The sequence below is a fragment of the Chrysoperla carnea genome, chromosome 2 (genome assembly GCF_905475395.1).
Source record: "Chrysoperla carnea chromosome 2, inChrCarn1.1, whole genome shotgun sequence".
Lineage (NCBI taxonomy): Eukaryota > Metazoa > Arthropoda > Insecta > Neuroptera > Chrysopidae > Chrysoperla > Chrysoperla carnea.
This window is the reverse complement of record NC_058338.1, coordinates 68327112-68338872: the sequence shown is the minus strand read 5'-3', so window position 1 is coordinate 68338872 and position 11761 is coordinate 68327112. Positions and strand designations below refer to the sequence as shown.

Sequence of the window (11761 nt, the reverse complement as noted above, 5' to 3'; positions counted from 1 at the left end):
TTTTTAATGGTTTTGTTTTTCAATAAATTACTCATTTAACAATTTTTTGCGTCGGACTGGACTAGATCGACCCGAAATAAATATTTACAAAACTTTTTTAATACAATGCCTATTTAAAAAAAAATTAAAAAACCGTTTTTAATTTACTTTTGTTGCCATTTTCTATGCGATCCCAAAATGTCAGTTTATAAAAAAATAGGGCATTCAAATTCTTTGGAAAATTTCCGTTTTTTTACATGGATTGGTTTCCTGTATCTTGGCTTTACATCCATATTAATATTTTGAATATAGAAGTAGAACTCTAAAATCGTAAAAATTTACGTTAATATTAAACTTATCGAGACAGTTAACAGTGGATTAAATGAAAAAATATAATTTCCTAAAATTTGGTTAATGGTTGATATTTCTATTTTACTCTTACTTACCGAAAAATTGCAAAATTTATATTTTAAAACATTGAACGTAAGTAAATTTCTGTAAATATTTAACTTAACGAATAAATCTTCAGGTGAAAAAGTGTCGTACATTTTATTTTTTACTTTACTTCCCACATAAAATTTTTCTTTTCAGTCCCGTTTTCATTCTCTTAATATTCTCAAATACGGTTTGTAAGTAATTAGAATAAATCGCTAACACAAAACTACATCTTCATTTGTAATCTTCAAGCTTCTATAGTTTCGGAAAGAATCTACGGAGACATCAAAAAGGTTGGAAAACAATTTTTACACTCGTTTTTTTTTTTTTTTTGGAAAATATAAGATTTGAGTGAAATTTGGACAGTAGGTACTTCAGGATGTGAAATTTTTGTTACAGTCTGATCACTTTTGGATTTTTTTGTAAATTGAAGTTACATTTTTTTTAAATCTATGTTTGTCAAAAAAGTGGGATTACAGACTGAAATTGTCCTTGGGCACGTTATTACGCAGTTTGATAACGAGGTTTGCTTCAAAATTAATAAACACTTTGTATAAAAATAAACGCAAATGTAATTATAGATGAAAAAAATGCAAATGATTCCACAAAAGTTTTCCATTCTCATTTTAAATACCTTGAAAGAATATATATCCGGATTCCAGATAGGTTGGTATAAAATTAAAATCAAGAATCCACTGTTCAAACGTACCTACCGAAAAACTTGTAACTTTTATAGTTGCGGAGAAACCCACTGGGAACTATATTCGCGTACGCTATGATGAACGGCGATACCAATTACAATAGCTTGACATTACCATTTTTTTGTAAAATAAGAATATTAAGCTAAAAGTTGAATTTGAAAAATTTATTAAATTCACCGGCTGAATATGTTGTAGGTAAATAGAAAATATATCACTTTCATTATAATCTTTCTAATTGTGGTACATTTTTGTTTAAATGTTTTTAAATTGTTGTAAAAAAAATGGACATTCCCAAAAATGAGTTTACTTGGGCAGATTATGCAGTGTTTCTTATAATGTTACTTATATGTTTAGTAATTGGTATATATTTTGGATTTATTAAAGTATCTAAAAATGTTAAAGATTATTTAATTGGAAGTAAAGATATGACTGTATGGCCAGTAACAATTTCACTTGTTGTCAGGTATGTTGTTAAATATTATACAGGGTGGGACATAAAACCCAAATACTTTTTTATCGGTAAGATAAAAACTCGACCATTAGAATAAGGTGTTGTGGGATAAAATAACTTACTTTAAACTAATGAATAAGCAAAAATTGCCTTCTTCGGCGTTAGTCATTAATCTTTAAATAGTATCTACCTAAGTGATAGAAGAAAATTAAAAAATAATATATAAATTTATAAAAGACATTTTCAAGGAAATTTGATGGATTTTCCGCAATTTAAAAAAAAATTTTTATTACATTAAATGTATAGGTAATAATTTTAATTATACATTTTTAACTATGTCTGGAGCTCTACTTTGTGGAACATATTTGTAATAAAAGAATGTTAAAAAATAACAAAATTACTTTGCTGCATACCACCAGATGTTTCTTGTTTTGATTATTTAGTCGCAGAAACGATGCAATGCAGTTCGAAAAAGTTGAACAGTAAGTCGAATTTTAATGCGATTTTCGGCATTCGATTCGTTACAGTGTCAGGAAATTTTGTGACCTAAATTGATTTAAAAGAAATTAAAAATATGCAATTTGCATAAATAAATAATATGCATTTTATATTTGCAATTTAAATTGACCGTAAATATACTAAATTCACAATTCGGTTAATACTGATGAAAATGATTCCAAACTTGTTCTTCGGTGTTTTTTGGGGTCGCTGAACACGAATTACGCAAAATTGGTCTACAAAGTATCTGGTGCCCATGGTTAGCAGTATCCCCGTCGTCTCCTAGATTTTTGGGAAATTCGTTATATAATCAGCCCAAACTTGTTACCCGAGGTTTTTTTGGAGTCCCTGAGCACGAATATTGTGACAGAATTGATCCCCGAGGTACTTTGTGCTCGGAGTACCCCGAAAACGACTCCGAAAACCCCCGGGTAACGAGTTCGGATTGATTATATAACAAATTTCCCGAACACTATTTGATCATTGGGGACCGCTTGCCTTGGGCACCAGGTACTTCGAAGACCAATTCTGGCATGATATATTCGTGTTCCGAGCAACAAGTTTGGAATCATTTTCATCATCATTAACCGAATTGTGAATTTAGTATTATTTATATTTTGTCAATTTAAAATGCAATTATAAATTGCATTTTTTTATTTTTTTTATTGTGTTTATTTAAAGTCGCTCTGACAACCCAGGTCCAAAATGCATATTATTTATGCAAATTGCAAATTTTTAATTTCTCATAAATCAATTTAGGTCACAAAATTTTCGGATGCTTTAACGAATCGAATGCTGAAAACCGCATTCAAATTCGACTTACTGTTCAAATTAAAAAAACTTTGACCCTTTTTAGTGTTTTGTTTCTTCGACTTCTTACACACAATAATCATGTAACATATGTTTCGCACCATTATGGACGTTATCAAACATTGTCAATCCAAAACACTGATAATGTCCATAATGGTACGAAACATAATATGTCACATGGTTATTGTGGGTAATAATTAAAACAATAAACATATCTGGTGGTACGCAGTAAATTAATTTTGTGATTATTTTTTAACATTCCTTATAATACATTTTTAAGATTATAGTTAGTTACTTTTAATTAAAAATTTTTAAAATTACTTCTAATCGTAATTTATCTAATGAGTTTCCTTGAAAATCTTCCATGAAAATCTACTTGAAACTATCAAAGTTCGAAAAATTTGAACATTAAGTCGGATTTGAATGCGGTTGTCGAGTACCAGATACCAGATACCCGATTCTGTTGCGATATTTGTGTTCAGCGGCCTCAAAAACACTCGGGTAACGAGTATGAACTGATTATAAAACAAATTTCCCGAAAACTCCAAGAGACGACGAGGATACCGTCTACCCTGGAAATGAGGTACCTCGGAACGAATTCTGGCATGATATTCGTGTTCAGCAACCCCAAAAATCTCCGCGTACAAAGTTTGGAATCATATTCATCACTATTAACCGAATTGTGAATTTAGTATATTTACGGTTAATTTAAAATGCAATTACAGCATGCATATTATTTATGCAAATTTCATATTTTTAATTTGATATAAATCAACTCAAGTCACAAATTTTCCTGACGCCCTAACAAATCGAATGTCGAAAACCGCAATCCGACTTTTTTTTCGAACTTCATTGCTTCGTTTCTGCGACTATATTTGTTGTATTGGTGTATATTTTGTATATGTATAATTTAGAAAGACTTATTTGTTCATACTATTGGTGCTCGGTATACACAGAATGTTTAAATAAACAGAAGTAATATTAAATTTTTTTACTTAGATTAATAATATAAGAGCTGGCATCTTCACGATAAAGTTAGATAGAGATGAAGTACATCTGGCATCTGAGACCTGGGCGTTTTCTGCTTTTTCAAGTCATTGTAGTATAATTTTAATATGAGTTAGTTTTATAATCAAAGAATGTAATTTTTATTTTCCAGACAGAAGTTCAATAGCTTTTTTTACCGCGCATCGGTGCAAGACGTATGTACTTCATCCTTACAGATTTCTAATGAGAAAATAAATATCCAGAATTCAGCCGTCTAAAAATTCACTTTCAAAAACGTAGTCAGTTCCTGAACCATAATTTTTCATTACTTTAAATTAATCAAGTATATTCACAACACTTTTCTTTTAGCATGGTTTCTGGAATATCATTTTTGGGATTACCAGCTGAAGTTTATGTATTTGGTATACAATACTTTTATGTAATATTAAATGATGTATGGTTGGCAATCATTGGTAATTATATATATTTACCAGTTTTTATGGATTTGCGATTAACTTCCAGTTTTGAGGTTCGTGGTATTAAGAAACCCATCACAATAATTAGTTAATTAAATTATCGATTTTTGGGGGACATCTCTAAATATACAAATATTAAAAAGTTAATTAGATATTCGTTAGAATATTTCATCAGAAATTTTGTTTTGCCTTGTCTTGTACAGGTGGCTCCCTTTATAATCATTCAAACAAGTTATTCATAAGAAAATTTTGGAGAAAAATTTCTTTTGTAGAGGCCCTTGGTTTTTTTTTTTTTAAATTCAAGACTCTCCTGCTGCTCTCACCAGATCCGGCAATAAGTACACAAAATCATAAATTCGTAATGCAGTTGCGTTAGCTAAGCGAATTTCCTCAGTTATTGATAAATAACACATTTTTCTTAAAATCGAATATTGCATTTTTGGTTTTCCGAAAATATTATTTCAAAAACTAAGCGTCTAGAGAAAAAATCACAAGAGTACTTTTTTACTTAAAACTGACAAAAAAAATTTTGTAACCCCCTTCTGTCTTCAAAACTAGTCCCCACTATCAGTACTTCAACAACAACAGAAGACACAGGTAAGCTTGGGCAACGCAGCAAACTCATCGAACATGCCTTCCCCTTCTCCATCTACAGGTAACAAACCACCGAGGTTAGCACAACACCCTTACTCGAAACGTCCCCTCTCCTTAACATCTTCTTCTGGCATGTCAATGGAAATAGAGCCGGCCAATGCCGCAAGAACGGCACAAAGCAACTTGCAAAAAGGTCAAAACCGACAGAGATCGTTCCTGTAACAACATTTATAATTCCGTCTATAATCAATGAAATGATCCTGAAAAACCCGGCAAAATACAAATACGACTTCGACCATCTCCAAAACTTTTTCGACAAAAGTGTCAACGCAGACTCTCTAAAGAAAGTGTTTGATAAATGCAGCGTCGATCCAATCGTGATCAGGTCCATGCTGACAAATCTCTACAACAATTTACCAAATAGAGGGTGCAAAACCAAATTCAAAAAGTTTAGAAACAGAATTACCGAGGAGTTCAACCTTCCTCCTATTGAAAAAAATCTAACAGTCATCTGGATCCGAATCCGAAACAGACCCTATGAATGAAAATCCCACCTCAATCCTAACTTCTTCTCCTCCTTCACCAATCCCCCTATCCTCTCACTATTCCTTGTACAAATAGTTTAAATATCTACTCAATGAAGATTCTTCAATGGAACCTCAACGGACTAATTGCGCGGTATGTATATCATAAACTTCTGATCTCCAATAGTAACCCTGATATCATCTGCAACCAAGAAACTCATGACAACAACCACACAAGCCTAAGAAGGTGCACCAGTTCCTTCCAATTACACCCAACGAAGAACTCCATTGCCACCAAAGGATCAAATTGTTAAAATCGATGAAACTAATCTGATAATATGTAAACAGTAACTTAGGTGCCTATATCTGTAAAACCAAATGTTCTCGCCTGTAATTTTTATACCTAAAAGTTTATTCAAATATTGTATTTAAGTGCAGTCGCCAAGGAGCTGGGTTGTCAGAGCGACTTAAAATAAACACACACAAAAAATAAATAAAAAATATGAAAAAAATAAAAATTTTGTACGTTGCGCGCACCCCACCCCTTGTTCATCGATTTTTTTATTAACGAACTTGAACTTTCAAATACCAAAACCCTTCTTGAATCCAAATTTTATTCAAATCGGACTTAAATTGCGACCGCTAGAAAGTTTACAGACACATAAACGTATTTTAACGATTGTCATTTTTGACATATATTAGGTAGGATCAAACATTTGAAGAAATTTTTTCAAAATGCCATCATCAGTACAAAAGCAATAGTTTCATTTCCTTCGGCAATTCGATAAAATCCAACTAAAATTCTTTAAATATTTTCTAGAATGCCAACTAGATCAAATTTATTTTCATGAACTCTTTTATTTATTTTAGTATTTAGAACTACGGTTTGATAAGTGTTTACGACGACTTGGATCCATTTTATACCTTATTTGTATGGTACGTATTAAAATTAAAGAACTCCGTGCAATAATTATTTAAATAATTGAATTATACAGTTTGATTATTTTTTTTTAGCTACTATGGCTTGCATGCGTAATACATGTTGCAGCATTGGCTCTTAATCAAGGTAAGTTTAACAACTGAAATTAAAAATTCCATTTATTCTAATACTTAACCCGTAAAATTCCTTTAGCGTCTGGACGGTAAACATGCTTCAGTGCTTCCCATTAATGCTTTAGTGGGATATTTGAGTACCCCAAATTTTATAAACCAGGTACTTCATTTAATAAAAAAAAATTTTTCAAAATATTTTATTTGCTTTTAAAAAAATAGGACCTTTTAATTAAAGATCAGCATTAGATAAATTTGCGCTCATTTAGTTTGCAACTATTATAATAGTTATTAACTCAAACGCGCAATATTATTTGTGAAATAATTTTTTAATAACAGAAGTTACATTGATCTGAAGTACTCAGGTACCCCATGAAGCATTTACGTGTATTATTTAATTGGGCTACTAAACTGTAGTCTTGTTTTTTGACCTGTATGGAATAATTTACTCCAGATGTGTCGGTATTCATCGCTTTCGCCACTTAGTGCTACATCAACTACGTGTAGGAAAGATAAACTGATACTGCCAAACTATACTATGAGGTTTCTTTCATTCTAAAACCCCTAATAATTAAAGGCCCCTGTTTTACAGTAACTGGAATAAAAACACATACTATAACACCAATTATCTGCGCAGTTTGCATTTTCTACACTTCCATGGTAATTATTAAAAAGTTTGTCGTAATCCAAGGAAAAAAAATAATTTTAAAATATTTAATTTTAGGGTGGAATTCGTGCTATAATATGGACCGATTTCCTTCTTGCATTTTTAATGGTATGTTCAATATTATTGGTGTTAATCAAAGCTACATGGGAAGTTGGTGGAGTGGGAACAGTGGTCGAACGTAATATGGATAGCGGTAGATTGGAATATCCAGAGTAATTATTAATTTTATTTATATATATATATATATCAAGACCATACAAAAGAAAATCGTTATGTGGAAAACATCGAACAATAATTTGTCAAACATTGCGGTTGTTCGGCATACAAAATTCGTTGTATGAATTATAGTTTTAAAAACTAAACAAATACGCTTTCTCTCATTAAAATGTGGATAATTTTAATTGTCATGTAAAATTCAAAGCGTGAGGTGCTATTTCCGTTCTTTCTATAAACCAACTCTGTCACGCGTATTTTTAAAGCCAGTATTTCTAAATTTCACCTATATAATAAAAACATAAAACAAACCAGCCTCATTTATGATGTTTGCCAGATATTCCGTTGCAAGACGTTTTATGCTCAGTAAATGTGTATTTTGTATGATATTTGTCATATAGGTACGCGGTCGCTTTTTAAATAACGAACTTTGAAATGAAGGCCTTTTTGCAATATAAATGGAATTTTATATATCTTTTTCTATTTAATTCAGCATGGAATTAAGTTTAACGAAACGACTAACATTTCCTACGATATTGATTGGAGGAGCTATAAATATATTAAATGAGGGAATGGTTACTCAAGTTATGATGCAAAGATACATGTCATTGCCTACACTAAAAGACGGTAAAAAGTATGTACCGTGCATGTACTCATATTATTACAAATGTATTCTGTAAGGACCCTTATCTAGAACTGTAACTGTATTTTGATTTACTTTTTAGGGTGACATGGTTATTTTTTATAATCAGAACGCTCCTCATGGGATTATGTGCTTGTACAGGCCTTGTTATATATGCAACGTATTTCAATTGCGATCCTGTTTCAACGAATGTAATAACAAAAAAACCTAATTTACTTAGAAAATATAAAAAATTAAAATTTATTTGCAGATTGTGTCTGCTAAAGATCAACTTTTACCATTAATAGTTGTTGATACTTTAAAAGATTTCCCTGGCGCAGCTGGATTATTTTTAGCTGGTGTTTTTAGTGCATCTTTGAGCTCTTTGTCTGGTGGTTTAAATTCATTAGCTACGGTGATTTTGGAAGATTGCGTTAAGCCTGTTTTTACGCAATTGACGCCAAAACAGGAACAAATTATTGTCAAATCAGTGGTTTTGGTTACAGGAGTTTTTACAGTTGGATTAGCTACTATAGTAGGAAGATTGGGACAAATATTACAAGTATTACAAAATTATTTTCAAAATCCCTTTTAATATTTTGAGTAATCTTTTTTTTCTAGTTAAGTGTAACGTTAGAATCCATTACATATGGTCCTTTGTTTGGTATGTTTACTTTGGGTATTCTATTTCCATGTGCAAATGCCAAGGTAAGTTCTAATATTCCTACATGTTTCTTAGACTCAGAATTTATTATCAGTCAATAGGCATTTGTCTGTACTCAGCTCGCAATGAATTTGTGTTTTACTTCTAGACTCATAAATATTTTTAACATAAAATCCTCGTTCTTTCCCACTTGAATCACGCCTACGATAAGTCGCTCTTTAGGCAGTTTAAAGATAAAATGTAGATTTTATCTATACACAAGTTGGTCACTTCTGTTGTATGTTATTGGATTCGTTATCTCCCTTTCACCTAGCGACTCACTTTATCACGTGGCTTAATTACATGTAATGACATTCTAGGGAGCATTTTATGCAGGTTTAAGTGGACTATTCTTTATGGGATGGATTGGTGGTCAATCCATGATAGCATCATCAAATATACATTACCCGGAGAAACCTGTTTTCACAGATGGTTGTACATTTAATATTACAGAGCCTTTAGGCCCACCTCCAACACTGGACGACTACGATGAAACGTAAACATTACTTAGTTTAATATTTCAAAGACAAAATCATAATTTTTTTTAAATTTTTGCAGGAATTTATTCTTTATGTATCGAATAACATTCGTATTGTACACGACAATGGGTACAATATTTACAATAGTCATTGGTTTAATAATAAGTTACTTTACTGGTTTTAATAAAATTGAGGATGTGAATCCTTTACATTTAGCACCGTTCTTGAGACCAAAAATTGTTGATACTAAGACATTTGAAAATAAGCGGCAATACGTTGAGGTATTAGATAGTATAATAATCTTTATCATTCTACTCAAAAAGAAATCAACGAAACTCAATTTTTCAAAAGACAAGGTTTTGTATAATTTATATTTTTTAACTTTCAGAAAGTCGATACAAATATCTGTTTGGAAGAAGCTGTTGATTTATTGAACAAAACAAAAAGTTCAAGTTGTACAGAAAAATAAAATTACCACACATTAACGAAAGAAAAAACGTATTTATGTTGGCTTCTGGTAAACTACGAGGTCAAAATATCTTATGACAAATTTTCCATTTACTGTTTATACAGACCGATTTTGCATTTTAAAACATGTCCTCTATCTCTTTGTATTTTGAGAATTTAAATGCAATTGTTTTCTTATGTTCTAAAAACATGTTAGGGTGTGCAGAATTATAGAAAATATCGCCGTTCAAATATTGATACACAACTCATTTATTTTATTTTCTCTTAACTTCATTATTTTTTACTTAAAATTAATTTTCTTTAAATTTTTTATTTTTTATTTCATATATGTAGATGCAACAAATTTAACATTAATTTATAAAAAAAAAAAGTCAGGCGTGACAATTTCTTATCTACCATTTACTATTACAATTATTCGCCTACAAAATAAATAAAAATTAAACTCACGAATTCGGAAATAATAATATTACAATGAAAAAATAGTATTTTTCCACCTAGAATACAAAGTATTTTCGAGCAAGTACTCCTTCAGTAAGTATACGTTTTTCTACGGTAAGGAAACTGATATTCTTCCCACAATTATAAATATAAGAAATACATAACGAAATACATGGCGAAAACCGTATGTTGTGTTACCACGGTAACTAGTATGGTAGCATTCTGATTTCCCTCCATTTTTCTAGTTTAGCAATAAACAAACATTGATGGTATTTAATTTATTTTGTGAGCGTAAATCTTTATTGGCATCGTGTATGAGTTTTATTTCAGGTTGTTCCCATGGTAACCATAAACGACTTTATCAATATAATTGTATGGATAGGTATATAAGTTTCTGGTTTGTAAATATGTATTACCTACATAGAAAATTTAGTATTATTTTGTATTAAATTTAAATTAATAATTTTGTTAGTTTACATTTAAAATAAAAATTTGTGCAATTTGTCTCTTTTTTTCTATATTTCTAATGCAATAATGTGTAATTAATTCTTATTTGTTAACGATTTCAATTTGATTTTTACTATACCATTTACATTTTTTTTTTATATACCATTTACACGTGAACAATTCAAAGTTAGTCATATTTTAAATAAAACGCATGATTAAGCTGTCCTCTCCACGTACTAATAGATTATTATAAATAAATAGTTCAATAAATAAATAAATAGATCATATTATTAATATTATTGATTGTTTCTATATTATAATATTTGTTATTTCTATATTAAAGATATATATATATATATATATATATATATATATATATATATATATATATATATATATATATAATGTGACGTATAAAACAATTTTTCATATTTAGGACAAAAGCCTATTCTATGAGGGTTATTTTTATGCGTGCTGGGTTACAATGTGAACTCTTCCTTCTTACTAACTATTTTCCAATAATGTAAAGTGACAATAATTAATACAGAAAACCATTAACATTTGTCGATTTCGAAAGTCCTACCAATGGAAAATTTTTTGATATACTTATCATGTTTGCTATTATGTGTACAAAATATAACTTCTTATCGCCATTTTAAATACTCAGGATAAAATAAATGTATACATGTTGGTTCTTATATGCATTTTATAGTTAGATATTAGATATTTTATTTAGTCTAATAAAATAAAATAAAATAAAATCATGGTAATAAAAAAAAAGGAATACATCTTTGAAATTTTGCACAGTTATCAGGTTGTAAAAACCTTGTAAATAAGGTCGGTCTCTCAGGGGCGTACCTAACCCCCTTTTTGGTGGGTAGTTGGGGGTTTTAATCAGTTTCTTACGAATTACAAAAAAACTACGCATCAAATAAAATAAAAGTTCGATTAAAAGTTCTAGCTGAAGTATTTGTAAACATTTTCGTTTTTTCTCTCGACTTGCTACCTTCAAAATTGATCGCGATAGCCCATTTTAAAATGGAATTTTTTTGCTCATTCAATCAAATGAAAAAGTATCCATCTAATAAACCGTAAGAGATAGAACAAAAGTTTACGTGTAAAAGTTATTCCTTATAAAAAAATTAACAACCTTTATTTGAATCATTCTTTCGTAAACATCACTGTTTACTAGTGAGGGCGCAACAAAATGGACAGATTA

General features: G+C 30.2%; 1 protein-coding gene across 1 annotated transcript; it reads left to right on the top strand.

Moving 5' to 3' along the window:
• The first annotated feature begins 1450 nt into the window (after positions 1–1450).
• On the top strand, positions 1451–9875 carry LOC123292872 (sodium-coupled monocarboxylate transporter 1-like). Its single transcript, XM_044873585.1, has 13 exons — positions 1451–1578; positions 4231–4390; positions 6326–6391; positions 6470–6521; positions 7098–7165; positions 7230–7384; positions 7879–8019; positions 8111–8219; positions 8279–8569; positions 8629–8715; positions 9031–9206; positions 9269–9470; positions 9578–9875. The coding sequence occupies exons 1-13, from the start codon at positions 1451–1453 to the stop codon at positions 9656–9658; spliced, it is 1716 nt and encodes a 571-aa protein (XP_044729520.1). The 3' UTR covers positions 9659–9875.
• Positions 9876–11761: the final 1886 nt, after the last annotated feature.

Excerpts from the sequence above, each read along its gene's own strand:
- LOC123292872 (XM_044873585.1), top strand. The coding sequence starts at position 1,451 with ATGTTACTTATATGTTTAGTAATTGGTATATATTTTGGATTTATTAAA. Across the intron at positions 6,392-6,469 it reads TTTTATACCTTATTTGTATG|CTACTATGGCTTGCATGCGT; the intron begins GTACGTATTAAA and ends ATTTTTTTTTAG. Across the intron at positions 6,522-7,097 it reads AGCATTGGCTCTTAATCAAG|TAACTGGAATAAAAACACAT; the intron begins GTAAGTTTAACA and ends CCTGTTTTACAG.